The 20465-nt window shown below is 65.6% G+C and overlaps 1 protein-coding gene across 4 annotated transcripts; it reads left to right on the top strand.

The window, feature by feature from the left end:
- The first annotated feature begins 240 nt into the window (after positions 1 to 240).
- CCDC61 (coiled-coil domain containing 61) lies at positions 241 to 20414 on the top strand. Of its 4 annotated transcripts, XM_070062068.1 has the most exons (15): positions 345 to 394; positions 568 to 609; positions 9520 to 9678; positions 9846 to 9928; positions 11300 to 11457; positions 13570 to 13731; positions 17620 to 17830; positions 17916 to 17998; positions 18452 to 18621; positions 18731 to 18806; positions 19108 to 19253; positions 19329 to 19404; positions 19575 to 19629; positions 19970 to 20042; positions 20166 to 20414. In XM_070062068.1, the coding sequence occupies exons 3-15, from the start codon at positions 9531 to 9533 to the stop codon at positions 20261 to 20263; spliced, it is 1539 nt and encodes a 512-aa protein (XP_069918169.1). In that variant the 5' UTR covers positions 345 to 394; positions 568 to 609; positions 9520 to 9530; the 3' UTR covers positions 20264 to 20414. The 4 variants fall into 4 exon arrangements, with proteins under 4 accessions (XP_069918168.1, XP_069918169.1, XP_069918167.1 ...); XM_070062067.1 differs by lacking the exon at positions 568 to 609 and having other exon boundaries at positions 241 to 394; XM_070062066.1 differs by lacking the exons at positions 345 to 394; positions 568 to 609 and adding an exon at positions 9048 to 9206 and having other exon boundaries at positions 19973 to 20042.
- Positions 20415 to 20465: the final 51 nt, after the last annotated feature.

Here is a 20465-nt window from a genome sequence, read left to right as displayed (position 1 = left end):
CGCGCGCACACCGTCTCCCTCCTGGGGTCCCTCCCCTCCCGGCCCAGCCCGCTGTGGGGGGCGTGGGCGGAGTCAAGGGCTGCTTCCGGGATTCTTCAGGGACCCACCCTCCTGAATAACTGGCAGCAGGCTGAGCCAGTTGCGATTGGAGAGGAACTCGCCCTTAGGGAACGCCCTCCACTCGGTTTGGAACGCCTTCCGAGCTGGCCATTTGCAAGCTTTGCGGGGCGGGCCCTCCTCCGGGGCGGGACAGAATGACGAGCGTCCACTCTGGCTAATGGAAATGTGGCTGCGGGGAAGCCTGAGCCAATCAGGAGTGAGAAGGCCGGATCCCGGGGCGGGGCTGGAGCTTCGGCGGTTGAACCGCTCGTGAGGAGGGGTCTCCGGGGAGAAGGTGAGCGGCGGCGGGAGCGGCGGGTGCGCGGGCCGGGGCGGCGGCCGAGGGGGGAGGGGGCTGTCCGAGGCAACGTGGGCTGCAGCGTGGGCTTCAGCGATCGGGAGGGAGGGGCGCTTTCCCACGGCGGGCGCTGGCAGGGGTGTGAGTTGGGGGCGTCTGTTTCGCGGCAGGGTCTTCGACGGGAGAAGTTGTCAGGCGGCAGACGGCGGACGGTACAATGCACCTGGCGGTTCCTGGGCGGCTTTATTGGCGGGGGTGGAGCGCCGTGGGTGGGGGGCGAGCGAGGGAGGGGTGTGGAGGGCGCCGCGGCGGGGGCGTCCCGGGACCGGGCTGTGCGAGGCGGACGAGGGAATTCACGCGCGACTTTCCCTGAACCCGGCCGACGCGGTGGAGAGCGTGCGTCCGGCAGTGTCCCAGTGTCGCCGGTGGGCGGAGTGACCTGGCTTTATAACAGTGGTCGCACTGCCCTCATCGTTTAATGGTGACCCCCAGGCGTCCATCTGCAGTCCGGGACTCCAGACTCAGCCGGCCCAGTGGCCACCTCTGTCCCGCTGACTTGTCCCAGGCCGCACCTGCCGTTTGACCCCTCCCACCTCCCCAACCCGGGCCCCCGCTGCAGTGGTCGTGGGCTCCTCCCTGGCCGTCACCCACATGTGGTCCTGCAAGTGCCTGGTCCAGGAGTCGGGGCTGCCTGGGTTTCATCGCCTCCCTTGTTGCCACTCCGGGCTGCTGCGGTGGGCTCCCCGCCTCTGCCCTTGGCCCCCATAACCGGGGGAACCCTGTTGAAATAAAGGTCAGATCATAGTGCTGCTGTGTCCAGACCTTCTGCTGGCTCCCACCTCGCTCAGCAAAGGACCTGGGCACCTCTCCAAGGCCCCCAACCAATCCGGCTTCCTCCTCCTCCCTCCAATGCCCGCCACAGTCTCCCAGCCCACACCGCGGCCTCCTTGCTGTCCTCCGAATCCAGCAAATCCACTGCCCTCTCCGGGCCTTCGCCCTTGCTGTGCCCGCCAGCCGGGTCGGCTGCCCGGAGCCTCCTCAGGCCCCTGCGCAGGTGTCGGCCTCACAGATGGCCCCGCTGCCTCCCAGCGGCTCCTGGCCCCGCACTGATGGTGTGTCTGTGCCCACTGGGCTCTCACACCCCCCAGTGGAGGGTTTGGCTCCACGCACGCGTGGAACTCAGCCCCTCGCAGAGCACCGGTGATAGAAGGTGTCCCTTCTGTGCCGTCCTGGCCGCCTCGGCTGCTCCCTGTGGCACGGGCAGAGTGGCTGAGCTGGGAGGGCCTTGAGCCGGGTGGTGGGGCCAGGGCGGGGGAACAGACCAGGCGGGCCGGTGCCAGGGGCAGAGGGTCTCTGCTTTGCTGTCTCAAGGAGCTTGTAGCCTTCTGCCCCACCCCTGTAGGTTTGGGACCAGAGCCAGGGATTTGCATTTTCCTAGGCACCCGTTGCGACGCTGGCATTCTGTCGCCCCTCGTTGGAGAACCTTTCTCAGGCTGGTTCAGAGCTTGGGCAGTGGGGGGTCTGCTGTCATCGAGTTCCTCTGCTGGGCAGCGCTGGGCACCCGGGCGGCCCCTGACCCTGCCACAATCAAGGAGGCCTTCCTGCAGGAGGGGGCATTGGAGGGAGACCTGGAGGAGGGGGAGCGAGGTGGGGGGGGAGGAGGAGGAGGAGGAGTGAGGTGGGGGAGGAGGTGACTGACGGCTGTGTCCCCAGTGCCAGGAACCGGTGTCCAGGCATCTCCCATCACATTCCTAAGCATTCCCGTTGTGTGCCGTGTGGGGACCTGGAGCTCAGGAACGCTGGCAGGGACTGAGCCGGGACACGGATGCGAGCGGCGTCAGCAGCAGGCAGTGCGAGGATCCCAGTTCTGCTCACCTCGCTAAGGGGAAGGGGCCGCGGGGGGCACTGAGGGGTCCCCAGCCTGTAGCCCAGGCCAGGCTTTGGATGGGAGGTGGATGCTGGGAGGGGCAGGCCGGCCGCCAGTCCGCAGGGCTTCTGGGCTTCTCCCCAAGCTGGGCGTTTAAGGACATGTGGGAGAGGAGGCTGGACACCCCGGGAACACTGCAGTGTGGGGGTGCCCGGGTCTCCACCCCCCAGGACTCCGGGAGGCTTTGGTCTGTTTCCTGGGGAAGTGCAGGGGTGAAGGGGGAGGGACCTGTGTCCTGCTTAAATCCCAGAGGTGAGGTGCAGGTGAGCTCAGAATGGGGGTGTGGGTGTGGGAGGTGGTGCTGTGGATTTGTCTTGGGGAAGTCCAGCGGCGACCCCCCTGGGTGTGGCTTGTGACACCTGTGAGCTATCCGGGAGGAGGGGCCAGTGATGAAATGCTGGCAGGAGTAGGGGTCATCAGTAGTGAAAGATGGGGGCTGCGTGGGGGGCTGGGAAGTCGAGTGGGCTTGTGCTGATGTCCCGAGCCCCCGAGAACCAGGCTCAGGTGTGTGGGCCTGGTTGGGATGACGTCACGAGCTGGCGGGGGCGGGGCCTGGGGGCTGAGGCGAGGAAGAGCCAGGACAGACTTGGAGTTGGGATGGAGGCAGCGACAAGGATGGGCCACTGGTCACGGAGCGAGGATGGAGGGTGCAGGTGGAGGGGCGGGGTCTGCGGCGGGAGGGGGAGGAGCCGCGGGAATCCCAGAAAAGAGTGAGGGGTTGTTCCTGGGAGGCAGTACGATTTGAGAGGGGGCGGACTCAGGCGGGCTATGGAATACAGGCTAAAGTGGGGTGTGTGGGGGTGGAACCTGGGACACACGTGCGGGAGGTGATTGAACCGAGGTAAGATACGGGAGGGACCCTAGGGGACTCTGGGGGACTGGTGTAGGGGGAAGCAGGGTGCAGCCGCCCCCTCCTCCCGCCTGGGAGAGCAGCATGCAAGTAAGGGACGTGGTGGGGGGCGGCACACGTGGCCCTCACAGGAAGGGGGCACGGCTGGAGGATGGGGCGAGTGGGGTTCTGCGGAGAGGAGGGGCGGGGAGCGATGGGGAGCGGGGTCAGGGAGAAGGGGCGACTGAGTTGGAAGAGGGGGTGGGCGAGGGGAGCGGCGAAGTTTGCGGAGGTGAGGGGGGCGGAGGTGTGCGTAGTGGGGGAGGTCGAGGCGGACTCTTCGGAGGCCTAACACCAGGCGCTGAACAACGGGGAGCTGAGCGCAGAGGGGAGCTGCTTTTCTCGGGGTGGGGATGCGGAGGAGGAGAGGAGGGCAGGGCCAGGTGGGTGGCAGGGATGGGTGTGGCGCGCCCCTTCATCTCGCTGCTGCGAGTGGGGGCGCTGGGGCTAAGCCGCTTCCCGGGCGTTCCCCGGGCGCCTCCGACGCGCGGCAGCCTCCAGCGCCTTGGTAACCGGCGCGCTGCGGCTGCTGATTGGCTCGCGGAGTGCGAGGGGTGGGGCCTGTGGGCGGGGTCTAGGACCCCGGGCAAGGTGCGAGCCGGCGCTGCCTGGGGTGGCCCCGGGATGGGGTGGGCGGAGATGTTGAGCTGTGCGGCGAGATCGGGATGATTAACCCCGACCTCTGAAGGCCCAGAAATCAGCAGGATTGCCCGAGGGTGGATTTCCGGGGGAAGGGGTCTCCAGGTTTCATGAACCCCTCCAAAAAGCACTGGAGACCCTGGGCCCAGATAAAGTGAAGGGTTTGGAGTTAAGGACAGAGAGGTGCCTGTCAGGACGTCTGGGGCTCGGGCAGTTGTCCCTGGGCCTCTGAGGACGGGGACGTTGAATGGGGGCCCCTGGCATCTGCTGTAGGCAGGGCGTCTGAGATTTCACGCGGTTCTGGGGGGCCCAGCGCTCTGCAAAGGTGAAAAATCCCCCGCCCAGGTGTTTCAGGGCTCATCTTTGCTAAGCGCTCTGATGTCACAGCTGGGGGGGCCGTCCCTCGGGGAGTTGGGGGGAGGAGTTGGAGGGCTTCTGAGGGTCTGCGCTGGTGCCCCGGCCCTTGGGGCGGCTGTGGGGCCTGGGACAGGTCCCCCCTCCGTTGCTGAGCCCCAGGGTGCCCACCTGCACACTGAGGCCTTGCCTGTCTCTGTGGTCGATTTCACGCTCAACACTGATGATGAGAAAGCCGCTGTCTGGAGTGCACACCTGGTGGCAGACTGCGCTTCTCCAGAGACGCCCACACGTCTCCTCTCCTCTCCTCACCCCAGTCCCGGGGAGCCCTGGCGTCTCCTCTCCTCACCCCAGTCCCGGGGAGCCCTGGCGTCTCCTCTCCTCCTCCTCACCCCAGTCCTGGGGCGCCCTGGCGTCTCCTCTCCTCCTCCTCACCCCAGTCCCGGGGCGCCCTGGCGTCTCCTCTCCTCACCCCAGTCCCAGGGAGCCCTGGCGTCTCCTCTCCTCACCCCAGTCCCGGGGAGCCCTGGCGTCTCCTCTCCTCCTCCTCACCCCAGTCCCGGGGAGCCCTGGCGTCTCCTCTCCTCACCCAGTCCTGGGGAGCCCTGGCGTCTCCTCTCCTCCTCCTCACCCCAGTCCCGGGGCGCCCTGGCGTCTCCTCTCCTCCTCCTCACCCCAGTCCCAGGGAGCCCTGGCGTCTCCTCTCCTCACCCCAGTCCCGGGGAGCCCTGGCGTCTCCTCTCCTCACCCCAGTCCCGGGGAGCCCTGGCGTCTCCTCTCCTCCTCACCCCAGTCCCGGGGCGCCCTGGCGTCTCCTCTCCTCACCCCAGTCCTGGGGAGCCCTGGCGTCTCCTCTCCTCCTCCTCACCCCAGTCCCGGGGCGCCCTGGCGTCTCCTCTCCTCCTCCTCACCCCAGTCCCGGGGCGCCCTGGCGTCTCCTCTCCTCACCCCAGTCCCGGGGAGCCCTGGCGTCTCCTCTCCTCACCCCAGTCCCGGGGAGCCCTGGCGTCTCCTCTCCTCCTCACCCCAGTCCCGGGGCGCCCTGGCGTCTCCTCTCCTCACCCCAGTCCCAGGGAGCCCTGGCGTCTCCTCTCCTCACCCCAGTCCCGGGGAGCCCTGGCGTCTCCTCTCCTCACCCCAGTCCCGGGGAGCCCTGGCGTCTCCTCTCCTCCTCACCCCAGTCCCGGGGCGCCCTGGCGTCTCCTCTCCTCACCCCAGTCCTGGGGAGCCCTGGCGTCTCCTCTCCTCCTCCTCACCCCAGTCCCGGGGCGCCCTGGCGTCTCCTCTCCTCCTCCTCACCCCAGTCCCGGGGCGCCCTGGCGTCTCCTCTCCTCACCCCAGTCCCGGGGAGCCCTGGCGTCTCCTCTCCTCACCCCAGTCCCGGGGAGCCCTGGCGTCTCCTCTCCTCCTCACCCCAGTCCCGGGGCGCCCTGGCGTCTCCTCTCCTCACCCCAGTCCCAGGGAGCCCTGGCGTCTCCTCTCCTCACCCCAGTCCTGGGGAGCCCTGGCGTCTCCTCTCCTCACCCCAGTCCTGGGGAGTCCTGGTGCCATCTCCTCTCCTCCTCCTCCCTCCAGTCCTGGGGAGCCCTGGCGTCTCCTCTCCTCACCCCATCCTGGGCGCCCTGGTGTCCTCCCTTGAGGAGAGGGCCGCATGATTGTCATCTGGCCCCTGCCACACCTCATTCTCACGTAGTCCCTTTCCCTCGTTCACGGGCTGCTGGCCACACCAACCTCCTGGCTTTTCTTCCAACATTGTGTCGGCCCGTGCCTGGCTGTGTCCGTGCACCCGCTGGCCCTCTCCCCCGGATTCTGTGGGTCCCCCTCTGTACCCGGCACCCCTGGCCCTCCCCCGGGTATCCATGGGTCCCCCTCTGTGCCCGGCACCCCTGGCCCTCTCCCCCGGGATCCGTGGATCCCCCTCTGTGCCCAGCATCCCCTGGCCCTCTCCCCTGGGACCCATGGGTCGCCCTCTGTACCCGGCACCCCGGGCCATCTCCCCTGGGATCCGTGGGTCCCCCTCTGTGCCCACCACTCCTGGCCCTCTCCCCCGGGTACCTGTGGGTCCCCCTCTGTGCCCGGCACTCCTGGTCCTCTCCCCTGGGATCTGTGGGCCCCCCTCTGTGCCTGTACACCCCTGGCCCTCTCCCCTGGGTATCCGTGGTCCCCCTCTGTACCCGGCACCCCGGCCCTCTCCCCCGGGATCTGTGGGTCCCCCTCTGTGCCCGCCAATCCTGGCTCTCTCCCCCGGGTACCTGTGGGTCCCCCTCTGTGCCCGGCACTCCTGGCCCTCTCCCCCGGGATCTGTGGGTCCCCCTCTGTGCCTGTACACCCCTGGCCCTCTCCCCTGGGTATCCGTGGTCCCCCTCTGTACCTGGCACCCCTGGCCCTCTCCCCCAGGATCCGTGGGTCCCCCTCTGTACCTGGCACTCCTGGCCCTCTTGCCCGGGATCTGTGGGTCCCCCTCTGTACCCGGCACCCCTGGCCTTCTCGCCCGGGATCCGTGGGTCCCCCTCTGTGCCCGGCACCCCCTGGCCCTCTCGCCCGGGATCCGTGGGTCCCCCTCTGTGCCCGGCACCCCCTGGCCCTCTCGCCCGGGATCCGTGGGTCCCCCTCTGTACCCGGCACCCCCTGGCCCTCTCCCCCAAGTATCCGTGGGTCCCCCTCTGTACCCGGCACCCCTGGCCTTCTCGCCCAGGATCCGTGGGTCCCCCTCTGTGCCCGGCACTCCTGGCCCTCTCCCCCGGGATCTGTGGGTCCCCCTCTGTGCCCGGCACCCTGGCCCTCTCGCCCGGGATCCGTGGGTCCCCCTCTGTGCCCGGCATCCCCTGGCCCTCTCCCCCGGGATCCGTGGGTCCCCCTCTGTGCCCGGCATCCCCTGGCCCTCTTGCCCGGGATCTGTGGGTCCCCCTCTGTGCCCGGCACCCCAGCCCTCTCCCCCGGGATCCGTGGGTCCCCCTCTGTGCCCACCACTCCTGGCCCTCTCCCCCGGGATCCGTGGGTCCCCCTCTGTGCCCGGCATCCCCTGGCCCTCTTGCCCGGGATCTGTGGGTCCCCCTCTGTGCCCGGCACCCCAGCCCTCTCCCCCGGGATCCGTGGGTCCCCCTCTGTGCCCGGCACCCCTGGCCCTCTCCCCCGGGATCCGTGGGTCCCCCTCTGTGCCCGGCATCCCCTGGCCCTCTTGCCCGGGATCTGTGGGTCCCCCTCTGTGCCCGGCACCCCAGCCCTCTCCCCCGGGATCCGTGGGTCCCCCTCTGTGCCCGGCACCCCTGGCCCTCTCGCCCGGGATCCGTGGGTCCCCCTCTGTGCCCGGCACCCCCTGGCCCTCTCGCCCGGGATCCGTGGGTCCCCCTCTGTACCCGGCACCCCCTGGCCCTCTCCCCCAAGTATCCGTGGGTCCCCCTCTGTACCCGGCACCCCTGGCCTTCTCGCCCAGGATCCGTGGGTCCCCCTCTGTGCCCGGCACTCCTGGCCCTCTCCCCCGGGATCTGTGGGTCCCCCTCTGTGCCCGGCACCCTGGCCCTCTCGCCCGGGATCCGTGGGTCCCCCTCTGTGCCCGGCATCCCCTGGCCCTCTCCCCCGGGATCCGTGGGTCCCCCTCTGTGCCCGGCATCCCCTGGCCCTCTTGCCCGGGATCTGTGGGTCCCCCTCTGTGCCCGGCACCCCAGCCCTCTCCCCCGGGATCCGTGGGTCCCCCTCTGTGCCCGGCACTCCTGGCCCTCTCCCCCGGGATCCGTGGGTCCCCCTCTGTGCCCGGCATCCCCTGGCCCTCTTGCCCGGGATCTGTGGGTCCCCCTCTGTGCCCGGCACCCCAGCCCTCTCCCCCGGGATCCGTGGGTCCCCCTCTGTGCCCACCACTCCTGGCCCTCTCCCCCGGGATCCGTGGGTCCCCCTCTGTGCCCGGCATCCCCTGGCCCTCTTGCCCGGGATCTGTGGGTCCCCCTCTGTGCCCGGCACCCCAGCCCTCTCCCCCGGGATCCGTGGGTCCCCCTCTGTGCCCGGCACCCCTGGCCCTCTCCCCCGGGATCCGTGGGTCCCCCTCTGTGCCCGGCACCCCGGCCCTCTCGCCCGGGATCCGTGGGTCCCCCTCTGTGCCCGGCACCCCGGCCCTCTCGCCCGGGATCCGTGGGTCCCCCTCTGTGCCCAAAATCCCCTGGCCCTCTCCCCCGGGATCCGTGGGTCCCCCTCTGTGCCCAAAATCCCCTGGCCCTCTCCCCTGGGATCCGTGGGTCCCCCTCTGTGCCCGGCACCCCCGGCCCTCTCCCCCGGGATCCGTGGGTCCCCCTCTGTGCCCGGCACCCCGGCCCTCTCGCCCGGGATCCGTGGGTCCCCCTCTGTGCCCGGCACCCCGGCCCTCTCGCCCGGGATCCGTGGGTCCCCCTCTGTGCCCAAAATCCCCTGGCCCTCTCCCCCGGGATCCGTGGGTCCCCCTCTGTGCCCAAAATCCCCTGGCCCTCTCCCCTGGGATCCGTGGGTCCCCCTCTGTGCCCGGCACCCCCGGCCCTCTCGCCCGGGATCCGTGGGTCCCCCAGGCCTCTGCTCAGAACATCGTTCCTGCCTCTCGCCCACTTGGCATTGCCGCACATCTGCTGCCCCCGCGGAGGGCAGGGATGCTTACTGTTGCCTCCCTGGCTCCGGGGTGGCACTTGCGGTACGGGTAAGCACTGTGGCTCGTAGGGAGGCCCAGGAACTCGCCTACCTGCACGGCAGAAGCTGGACAGGCGCGCGAGCCGTGGGAGCCCCCATTCTGAACCAGTGCCCCGGGTCCAAGCTCAGCTCTGTGGAACGAGCATCTGTTCATAGCAGCTGTGTTGGACGAGAGGCGATGCCCAGGCTCGTGGCAGCTAACGAGCTGAGTTAGCTGAGTGTGTCACAGACAGCCCTGGCCCCGCCCTCACCTGGAGCACTCTCCCCTGGGCCGCACCCGCCCTGCCCTGCCCAGGGCTCTCTGCTCATCTGGCCTGGCTCCCCTCCACAAGTGTTTGCTGAGTGAATGAATGACGGTAATTCTGACCACGGTTCTCCTCGGCACTCCTGTCTCTGTAGTGCCAGCACATCTCAGGCTTGGGACCGTGCAGGCACAGTGCTGTCATGTACATTGCCCGGTTTAATCCTGTGACAGCTCTGGGAGGGATGGGCCACAATTATATACCCATTTTCTGGATGGGGAAGTCGAGGCACAGAGAGGGGAAGTTGTTTTCCCAAGGTGCCACAGCTGGCCAATGGTGGCCACAGGCCGTGAATCCGGGCCTTTCCACTCTGGGGAGGGCCTGGGCTCTCAGCCCTTCTGGGTGTCCGTCTCACCCCCTTCTCCAGGGACCCTGGCCATGGAGCAGCCAGCCGGCCTGCAGGTGGACTACGTCTTCCGGGGCGTGGAGCATGCCGTGCGGGTGGCAGTGTCTGGACAGGTGCTGGAGCTGGAGGTGGAGGACCGGCTGACGGCTGACCAGTGGCGCGGCGAGTTCGATGCCAGCTGTGAGTGTGCCTGCCTCTGGGGGTCACGGCCACCCGGAAGCTCTGCAAGGCGGGGAGGGGCTGCGGGCCCCGTCCCTGGAGCTGGGGAGGCTTGGAGAGCTCGTGCGCAGCGCCCCCCGGTCCAGGCAAGTGGTCAGACCTCAGGAGGGACTTCTCTCCCCTGCCAGTCATCGAAGACTTGACGCACAAGACAGGGAACTTCAAACAGTTCAACATCTTCTGTAACATGCTGGAATCGGCCCTCACGCAGGTAGGGCGGGCGGGGGGAGCTGGGGGGCTGGGGGCGACGCGTGCCTGTCTGCTCTGCCAAGACCCCTCCCTTCTGTTTCTTTTCTTTCTTTTTTTAAGGATTTTATTTATTTGAGGTAGAGTGACAGACAGTGAGAGGGAGAGACAGAGAGAAAGGTCTTCCTTCCATTGGTTCACTCCCCACATGGCTGCAGGGCCTGGAGCTGGGCTGATCAGAAGCCAGGAGCCAGGAGCTTCCTCCAGGTCTCCCATGTGGGTGCAGGGGCCCAAGCACTTGGGCCATCTTCTATTGCTGTCCCAGGCCATAGCAGAGAGCTGGATCGGAAGTGGAGCAGCCGGGACCAAGGCAGGGCGTGAACCTGCAGCCAGACCAAACATATTCAGGGAAAATTAATCCGCAGAGGTGGCCAGCTCCCTGGGTGCACATGAATGGAACTCAGGACGGGGGACCCCAAGCCCAGGGGCCGGGCTGTTTTATATCTCAGGGGGGCCATGGTGGGTGGGGTAGGGGCTGCAATGGAGGTTTGCAGGTTGGGGTGTAAAGACAACAGGGTGTGAGACCGAACTGAGGTTCAGGGGCAAGGGATGAATTCTGATTTTGTTTCTCTTTTAGGCAGTGAGTGAGAGTGGCTGAGGCCTATGTCATTGTTCCATCAGAATCACTGCACTCCTAATACTCCTGTTAATGTTTGTTTTTAAAGATTTTTATTTATTTGAAAGATAGGGTGAGAGCGAGGGAGGGAGAGAGAGAGAGAGATCGGTCTTCCATCTGCTGGTTCACTCCCCAAATGGCCACAGTGGCTGGGGCTGGGCCAGGCTGAAGCCAGGAGCCCAGAGCTCCATCCGGGTCTCCCACGCGGGTGCAGGGGTCCAAGCGCTTGGGCCATCTTCTACCGCCTCCCAGGTGCACTAGCAGGGAGCTGGGTCGGAAGTGGAGCAGCTGGCACTCCGATCCGGAATGTGGGTGTCCAAACAGGCGCTTACCCCGCTGGACCCCAGTGCCCACCCCAGGAGCAGGACGTTCTCTGCACTTCCCGCTGTGCCCCTAGATCTTGGGTCCTGCGCGTGGTCACTTGCTCCCCAGCCCCCGCTTGGTTCCTGCCGAGGCTTCAGCTCTGCTGCCCACTGAGCCTTCGCCACCGTTGGGGTGAAGGTGGACGAGACGCCCGGCGTCTGTGTTACCAGGAAACCAATGTGGCCGCAGGGACTCCCAAGCGCCCTGGGTGCAGGGATATTCCTGGGCCAGGGCCGCCTTGACCACCAGCCACGCTGCAGGACAGCCCAGCGCATGGCCCAGGGGTGTGAGCTGTGTGCCGTGGGTGTGGCGGTGCTGGGCCCCGAGGCAGCTCCCCCCCCCACACTGTCCCGACAGAGCAGTGAGTCGGTCACCCTGGACCTGCTGACCTACACAGACCTGGAGTCCCTGCGGAACCGCAAGATGGGGGCCCGGCCCGGCTCGCTGGCCCCCAGGTCAGCCCAGCTCAACGCCAAGCGCTACCTGATCCTCATCTACTCGGTGGAGTTTGACAGGTGAGCACGAGGGGCTGTCGGACGGGGTGGGAGCGGCGGGCGAGCCCTCAGGAGCCCCTGGTCCCCCAGGGCAGCGCGGGAATGTGGGTTCAGCCTTGCCTTTGTGATCCTTGGGGCTTTAAAAAATTTTGATTTATTGGGGCCGGCACTTTGGAATAGTGGGTAAAACCTCTGCCTGCAGTGCCAACATTCCACATGGGCACTGGTTCGAGCCTGGCTGCTCCTCTTCCAGTCCAGCTCTCTGCTGTGGCCTGGGAAAGCAGTGGAAGATGGCCAAGTCCTTGGGCTCCTGCACCCACGTGGGAGACCTGGAAGAGGCTCCTGGCTCCTGGCTTCAGATCGGTACAGCTCTGGCCGTTGCGGCCATCTGGGGAGTGAACCAGCGGATGGAAGACCTCTCTCTCTCTCCCTCTCTCTCTCTCTCTCTCTGCCTCTGCCTCTCTGTAGCTCTGTTTTTCAAATAAATAAAATCTTTTTTAAAAATTTGAGAGGCAGAGAGACAGAAAAAGTGAAAGAGAGAGAACAAGAGAGTGCGCTGCCACCCACTGCTTTACTCTTCAGATGCCCCCATGGCCAAGACTGGGCTGAGGCGGAAGCCGGGAGCTGGGACCTCAAGCCAGGCCTCCCACGAGGGTGGCAGGAGCCCGATTCCTTGAGCCATCACCACCGCCTCCCGGGTGCACGTCGCAGGGAGCCGGGATCGGGGCAGAGCTGGCCTCCGAGCCAGGCACTCAGTACGGATGCAGGTGTCCAGAGGCCTGCCCAGTGCCCTGTGTCTCAGAATAGAGACCTGTGCCCTCCAGGTCTCAGAATAGAGACCCAGGCAGGACGAAGGTGCTAGGGTTATGTTTGCTCAGCGCATCTGCTCTTTTTATTAGGAAAAATAAGCGTTCCCAGAGGGTTTCCGGTAGATTTTCTGTAATTTGAGGGTACTTCAAAAAGTCAATGGAGGCCGGCGCCGCGGCTCACTAGGCTAATCCTCTGCCTTGCAGCGCCGGCACACCAGGTTCTAGTCCCGGTCGGGGCGCCGGATTCTGTCCCGGTTGCCCCTCTTCCAGGCCAGCTCTCTGCTGTGGCCAGGGAGTGCAGTGGAGGATGGCCCAAGTGCTTGGGCCCTGCACCCCATGGGAGACCAGGAGAAGCACCTGGCTCCTGCCTTTGGATCAGCCGCAGTGCACCAGCTGTGGCGGCCGTTGGAGGGTGAACCAACGGCAAAAGGAAGAAGACCTTTCTCTCTCTCTCTCTCTCTCTCTCTCACTGTCTACTCTGCCTGTAAAAAAAAAAAAGTCAATGGAAAAATGGAATTAAAATACATACTTGTTTTGTTGTGAAAAATGGTGAAATCCATGCATAGCTTTTTCTTTTTATTTATTTATTTGACAGGTAGAGTTATAGACAGAGAGAAAGGTCTTCCTTCTTTGGTTCACCCCCCCAAATGGCTGCTACTGCTGGTGCGCTGCGCATATCCGAAGCCAGGAGCCAGGTGCTTCCTCCTGGTTTCCCATGGGGTGCAGGGCCCAAGCACTTGCGCCATCCTCCACTGCACTCCTGGGCCACAGCAGAGAGCTGGCCTGGAAGAGGAGCAACCGGGACTAGAACCCGGGGCCCATATGGGATGCCGGCGCCGCAGGCGGAGGATTAACCCAGTGAGCCACGGCGCCGGCCCCGTATAGCTTTTTCATGACGTGCGTTCACCACGAACTCTTTGAAGAGCCCTTATATTTGACGGGAAGTGGTCAGCTGCAAGGGATGCTGGGAGAATGAGTCCCTGGCATTCTAGCCTGGACGCGGGGAGGCAGCGAGGGAGAAGGGTTGGTAATGGCCGTTGGGTAGCGGGGGGCAGCATCGGCACCGGCTCCGGGAAACTGAGTCAGGCCACGTGGCTCCAGCGTCCACTCCAGCGGTGGCGCGGGGGCCGGCGTCGCCCTCGAGGGGCGCCACCGCTGGCTGAGCAGACGTCGGTGTCGTGTTCCGTGTGCAGGGCCGGGCCCGGGCGGGGGTTTGGGGCTCGTGTGCTCTGGCGCCCTCGGGGTGGGGGGCTCTCAGAGTCCGGCAGTTCCCCGCAGGTGGGTCCGCGGCCTCTGAGGCGCCCCGGTTCTGACCCCTCCCCAGGATTCACTACCCGCTGCCCCTGCCGTACCAGGGCAAGCCTGACCCCGTGGTCCTGCAAGGCATCATCCGCTCGCTGAAGGAGGAGCTGGGCCGCCTGCGCGGGCCGGACGGCCAGGACCCTCGGGACTCCCGGGACCCCGAGATCTGGCACCTGCGGGAGCAGTGAGTCCGGGAGGGGGCGGGCTCGGCGGGGGCCCCGTGCTGGGCACTGAGTCCCGCCTCCTCCGGGAAGCTCCCGGATCTTCCCGGGGAGCCTGGGTGCGCTGTGCTGGACTGAGGGGGCGGGAAGGCCCCCCCCCCCCCCCCCCCCAGGCTTAGGCGCTGCTGGGTCAGCCTCAGATCCGCTCAGGACTGGAGTGCTCGTGGGAGTGTGTGCATTTCCCAGAATGGCCACCAGGAGGCAGCCGCAGCCCTTTGGAACCATGGCCAGAGCTGGGGGAGACTTGGATCTCGCAGTGTCAGGCCCAGCCGGGAGTCAGAGTTTGGGCGGACGCCAAGAGTCATTCGTTCGTTCATTCACTCCTTCACTCATTCATTCATCCATCCAACATTTACTTAGTTCCTACGCTACCTGCCACTAGCTAATTTTTTTTTTAAGATTTATTTTGTTTATTTGAAAGTTACAGAGAGAGGTAGAGAGAGAGGGGAGAGAGGTTTTCTTTCCACTGGCTCAATCTCCAAATGGCTGCAACCATTGGAGGTGGACCAGGAGTCTGGCTGTGCATCCGGGTCTCCCACGGGTGTGCAGGGGCCCCAGCACTTGGGCCATCTTCTACCGCCTTCCCAGGTGTGTTAGCAGGGAGTGGAGCAGCCGGGAGTGGAGCCAGTGTCCAGGGGGGGTGCTGGGGCTGCAGGCAGCGGCTGAGCCCACTGCACCGGCCCAGTTAACGATTGTGGAGCAGTCGCTCTGTGCCACGCGGTCTACACAGGCTGCATCGATTCCCACAGCTTGTAGGTCAGTGTTGCCATCCTCACCGCTCTTCACAGATGAGAGAGCGAAGCCGCCCCAGGCCACCTGCAGACTTGAACACAGGCAGCCTGGCCCCGGGGCCCGGGTTTCTGCACAGGGCGCGCCTGTCGGGTGGAGCCCTGGTGCCCAGAGGGTGGGGATCCCGAGCTGGCACAGTGGCTGGCAGCTCTGCTGAGGTGCCAGGGAGGAGATGGCCTGAGAGCCCTGGGGCAGGCGGGCTTCCCAGGTGGGGAGCACGGGGAGCTAGGGCCGCCCGGAGGAGGGAGCCTGCTGTATCCCCGGAGAGGGAGGCGGGGCGGGGGGAGCTCGGGGAGCCACGGGTGTCTTGTCTTACCCTCTGTGCCAAAAGCTGGCTCCACCCACAGATGGTATATTGGAATTGTTGAAGCTCCTGACTTGGTTCTGCCTCCCCAGTCCTGCAGTTGGTCCTGGGGCTCCCGGCTGTCAGGGGGAGCTGAGACCACGAGTGCGTGGGGAGCTGTGAGAAAGGCGGTGCCAGGCCGCCACCCAGACAGACAGCTCCCCTCAGGCTCTCTGGGGACTCTCCCCTATCCAGTCCCACTGTTTCCTAACATTTATTTATTTTTTTTTAAGTTTTATTTACTTATTTGAAAGGCAGAGTTAGAGAGAAAGAGAGAGAGAGACAGAGACAGAGAGAGACAGAGACAGAATGCTTCCATCCGCTGGTTCATTTCCCAGATGGCTACCATGGCCAGGGCTGGGCCAGGCTGAAGCCAGGAGCCTGGGACTCCATCCAGGTCTCCCACATGGGTGCGGGGGCCCGAGCATCTGGGTCACCTTTAGCTGCTTTCTCCGCCGTATCAGCAGGGCGCTGGACCGGAAGTGGAGCAGCTGAGACTCAAGTGGGCTCCCATATGGGATGCTGGTGACACAGGCAGCATCACCCGTGCCACGATGCTGGCCCCCATTTCTCTTCTCTTCTCTTCTCTTCTCTTCTCTTCTCTTCTCTTCTCTTCTCTTCTCTTCTCTTCTCTTCTCTTCTCTTCTCTTCTCTTCTCTTCTCTTCTCTTCTCTTCTCTTCTCTTCTCTTCCTTCCTTCCTTCCTTCCTTCCTTCCTTCCTTCCTTCCTTCCTTCCTTCCTTCCTTCCTTCCTTCCTTCTTTCTTTCTTTCTTTCTTTCTTTCTTTCTTTCTTTCTTTCTTTCTTTATAAATATTTATTTGAAAGGCAGAGTTACAGAGAGGCAGAGAGAGAGAGAGATCTATCTAGCTGCTGGTTCACTCTCCAGATGGCCACAATGGTTGGACTTAAACCTATCGGAGCCAGGAGCCAGGAGCTTCTTCCAGGTCTCCCATGTGGGCGCAGGGGCCCAAGCACTTGGGCCATCTTCCACTGCTTTCCCAGGCCACAGCAGAGAGCTGGGTCAGAAGAGGAGCAGCTGGGACTTGAACTGGTGCCCACATGGGATGCCGGCACTGCAGGCAGCGGCTTTACCCGCTACACCACAGCAACGGCCGCAGCCCCCGTTTCTTAACTTTCTCATTTTGAGGTGTGACCCTCATACACTAGAGTGTACACTATAAATGTCTAGGGGCCGGTGCTGGGGCGTAGACGGTGAGGCTTCTGCCTGCAGTGCCGGCGCCCCACACGGGAGCCCACGTGCTTGGACCACTGCACCCCCGTGGGAGACCCAGAAGAAGCTCCTGGCCTGGCCCCAGGTGCTGCGGCCATTTGGCAAGTGAACCAGTGGATGAGACCTCTCTCTCTCTCTCTCTCTCTCTGTAATTGTCTTTCAAATAAATAAATAAATCTTTAAAAACCAACAAAAAGAGGGCAGTGTCTGTGCTCACTTCTTTGCTTGCACATTTGGGTCTTTCGTGGAGCTGAAAACCTCGAGTCTCTAGGGACACTGTTTGCTGTGTGCTGAGCCAGGTCCGTACAATGAGTTCCGAATGAAGGTTAAGATTTCTTTGTGTGTAGGCCAAACCTTGTAGCCACCGCAACGCAGGTCTCCAACGTGCCCCCAACTCTGACATAGTGTAGTTAGGTCCGTCGGAGCTTTTGTTAAAATTTAATCCGTTTGCTTGTACAGAAAGTGTTTCCGGAGTGGTGGCCGACCCTGGCACGGCCGCAATTCAGAGAAGCCCACTTTGCATCCCCGTTCCCTCCGAGGGTCCTCGGAGCTCGCCCTCCCGTGTCTGCATTACTTCAAAATGTCTCTGAGGGTGGGCGCGTGGGGAGCCCACCTGCCGCCTTCTGGTGCCTGGCCCCAGCCCTGGTTACTCTGCCTCGGCTCCAGCACCCTGCCACGTGCGTCCAGGGAGGCAGCCATGATGGCTCAGTGCTCGGGGTCCTGCCACCCACGCGGGAGACCCGGATGGAGCTCCTGGCTCCCGGCTTCCCCCTGGCCCGGCCCTGGCTGTTGAAGCCATTTGGGGAGTGAACCAGTGGGTGGAAGGTTCTCTCTCTTTGGTGCAGATGATTTGTGTGTGTGTGTGTGTGTGTGTGTGCGCGCCAGAAATACAGGCATCTTTTAATTGCCTTTCCCGTGCTGTGTATTTCTGGACACATGTGTATGCAACGTTGTAACCCCCTCTCCTGTACAGACTCGTTAAACCTCTGCACAGGTTTAAGCTCATGGTGGTGGTGTCCTGGTGTCGGACGTAGGGCTCTGCCTCGTTCGTCCGGCCGCTGTGGCGCTGGGCTGAGGTGGCCAGGGGGCTCGGGATGCCAGCTTCGCTCACTCCCGCGCCCACTGTTACGGCCATGCAGCAAGCCTGAGTCTGGCGCCGTGTCCTTCCCCGAGCAAGGGTTCTGAGCGCCACAGTGATGAGCCGCTCAGCTCCGCATTTCCTGGGCTCCTGTGACCCGGGGCGGGACCTCTGTCGGGGCCGGCTTTCAGGGTGCAGACGTGGACAGAATCAGAACTCCCGGGCTGTGTGCCCAGCCGTCCAGCCCCGCTAGGGGAGGAGGGGTGCGTGTGGCGCGGGCCTGGCCCTGTTCTCCTGGGGGCGGGGGCCGCCCTTACTGGAGGAGGTGACACCAGGGGCGCCGCTCCCGGAGGAGAGGTGGGGGGCCGAGCCCCCTGCCCAGCGCTCGCTCTCCCCTGCCTCCCCCGTAGGGTGTCCCGCCTGGCGTCCGAGAAGCGCGAGCTCGAGGCCCAGCTGGGCCGCGCGCGCGAGGAGGCGCTGGCCGGCCGGGCGGCGCGCCAGGAGGCCGAGGCGCTGCGCGCGCTCGTGCGCGGCCTGGAGCTGGAGTTGCGGCAGGAGCGCGGCCTCGGGCCCCGGGCGTCGGGCCGCCGCGGCCAGGACTGCCGCCGCCTGGCCAAGGAGGTGAGGCCCGGGGCGGCTGGCGGGCCGCGGGGGCGCGGGCCTCGGCCTCGCTGGGGACCTCTGCGCCGCTCTCCCCTGCCGGCAGCTCGAGGAGGCGAAGGCGTCGGAGCGGAGCCTGCGCGCCCGGCTGAAGACGCTGAACGGCGAGCTGGCCCTGTACAAGAGAGGGTGAGCGGCGGGGCCTGCAGGGGCTGGGGGGCGGGGCCTGAAGGGTGGGCGGGTCCCGGTGGGGTGGGGAGGGCGGGCAGAGCCTGGGAGTGGGCGGGGCCTAAGGACTGGGTGGAGCACAGGGAGGGGCAAGGCCAGGGAAGATGGGCAGGGCTTGGGCCTGGAGGGTGTGGCCCAGCAGGTGGGGTCGGCTGGCTTTATTGGGGTGGGGGATGGAAAATGGGCAGGAGCTCCTGGGAGCTGGGAAATGCGTCGGGTGAAGGAGTCATGGTTGGGATGCACGCAGGTGACACGTGGGTCTTTTTGGGAGGGGGCTTTTCTCTGGTCTTGCAGAGGGGCAGACGCTGAGGGAGGGTCGTGGGCCAGGAGTGTGTGTCTAGGAGTTGAGGGGAGTTGGAGGGGATGGGGTTGTCCAGACCCGCGGGCAGCTAACAGCCGGTCCTGTGCCCTCAGGAGGCGGCCTCCGCCGGTGGCTCCGGCCTCGGCCCGGGAAGACCGGGCTTCGTCGTCCCGGGAGCGCTCTACGTCGCGGGGCCGCGGGGCCGCCCGTTCCTCATCCCGAGAGAGCAGCCGCGGGGGCCGGGGTAGGGGCCAGCCTGCTCGCCCCACGCCCTCACCCACAGGTCCGGGCCTGCCGGGCTCTGCCTTGGGGGTGGTGAACGGGCTGGAGCTGCCCGTGACCCCGTGACCCGGCCTTCTTTTCTCTCCACACCCCGTCCCCCCTTATCCTAGGTGGTCGTGTCACCCGCTTCGACCCCACAGCCTTTGTGAAAGCTAAGGAGAAGAAGCAGAGAGAGATCAGAATGAAGTTAGGGACCGCCCCCTCCCCTGCCCATACCCCCGCCCCTGCCCCTCTCCCCGCCCGTACCTCTGCCCCTCCCCCCCCAGCGCCCCTCCCACCCCCAGCTGCTTCCATCACCTGGTACCTGCGGCGCTCGCTCCCACCGCTCATTTGCCCCTCCCGCTGTCCTGACCCCTCCCCTGCCTGCTCAGGGCTCCGCCCACCCTCTCCGGTCTGGTCCCGCAGGCTTTCCCCCTGCTGGGCTCCGGCGGGGGCGGGGCGGGGCGGGGCGGGGGCGGGGCCCTCCCAGCTGTCTCCCACTCCCCAGGCAGCAGCAGCAGCAGCGGAACCGCCTGGGCTCCGGAGGAAGTGGGGACGGCCCGTCCGTCTCGTGGTCTCGCCAGGGCCGGCCTCCTGCCGCTGTGACCGGCCGGGGGGACGCGGCCAACCGCTCCCGACACCGCAGCTCCTCAGGTAAGCGGCCCGCAGGGTGGGGGCGCGGGGGCCCCTGGGAGCTGGGCGCTCACACACACACCCCCTTCCCCCCAGTGGACAGTTTCCGCAGCCGCTGCTCCTCGGCCAGCTCCTGCAGTGAGCTGGACTTCTCCCAGTCGCTCTCCAGAAGGTAAGACTTGCAACGTGGGGAAGGGTGACTGGGGAGGCTGGAAACAGTATTCTGCAGGGTGGGGGTGGGGGGGTTGGGTGATGCAGGGCAGGGGCCTTGAAACCACCAAGGTGGCTGAGTGAGCTGCCAAAGGCCCCCCCCCACTGCTCCCTGATCACCACCACCCCCAGCACGCGCAGGCTCCGGAAGCGTTCCAGCCCCATCTGCTGGAGTGGGTCCCACACGGTGAGTGAGGGTCTCCCCAGCCAGCTGCCCCGTGTCTGCTCTGTCTCCCTCCCGGGGTCGGGTCCCAGGTGCCTCTGTCACCGGGGCTTCTTGAGGCTGTGGGGTTGGGGGGGAGCACCCTGGGGGCCCTCAAACCTGCTGGGCTCAAGGCAGTTACTTAGCCCTCTGTGCCTCAGTTTCTTTATCAGGGAAATGGGGGCGCCAAGACACAGGAAGTTTCTTGGCATACAATGAGGGCCCAGCAGGTGCCAGCCCCGTTCTTGAAGTCCAGAACTTTCAGTGGGATTTGGGGGGCAGGATTAAAGGGGGTGCCTGACCCCTTTCCTGCCTCTGTCGTCAGAAGTCTGTGCCCCTGGAACACAGCCACCGTCAGAGACGCCTGGCCAACTCGGGGGGCTGGGTCCCCATCAAAGGTGAGCCCCTGGGGCCCCACATCCGCCCTGCCTCTCCCGCGCAGGCCCCGCCCGGGGGGGGGGTGGTTAGGAGGGCGGCGTGTGGGGCTCCTCACAGCCCCGCCGCCCACGCCTGCTCTCCAGAGTACAGCTCCGACCACCAGGCGGCCGACATGGCGGAGATAGACGCCCGCCTGAAGGCCTTGCAGGAGTACATGAACCGGCTGGACACGCGGTGCTGACTGGGGGGGTGCCCCTCCATCCTCCGCCCACCTGAGAACGGGGTGGGGCGGCGCCCTGGTGCTCCTGGGGTCTCGGGTGTGTGCGGGCCCTGACCCTGCCCTCTCCCCGGCCACGCCTGCCTTTGTAAATAAATATCTTTGTCCTTGGGGACCCTCAGCTGGTGACTCTGAAGGGCAGGATTTGGGGGAGGGGAGGAGGCCT

This window comes from Oryctolagus cuniculus, chromosome 18, assembly GCF_964237555.1.
Source record: "Oryctolagus cuniculus chromosome 18, mOryCun1.1, whole genome shotgun sequence".
NCBI classification, from domain to species: domain Eukaryota; kingdom Metazoa; phylum Chordata; class Mammalia; order Lagomorpha; family Leporidae; genus Oryctolagus; species Oryctolagus cuniculus.
This window is presented reverse-complemented; position numbering and strand designations above follow the sequence as displayed.

Coding starts and splice junctions, on each gene's coding strand:
- CCDC61 (XM_070062065.1), top strand. Junction 9,679..9,845: donor CGGCGAGTTCGATGCCAGCT/GTGAGTGTGCCT, acceptor CTCCCCTGCCAG/TCATCGAAGACTTGACGCAC. Junction 19,254..19,328: donor CCGACACCGCAGCTCCTCAG/GTAAGCGGCCCG, acceptor CCTTCCCCCCAG/TGGACAGTTTCCGCAGCCGC.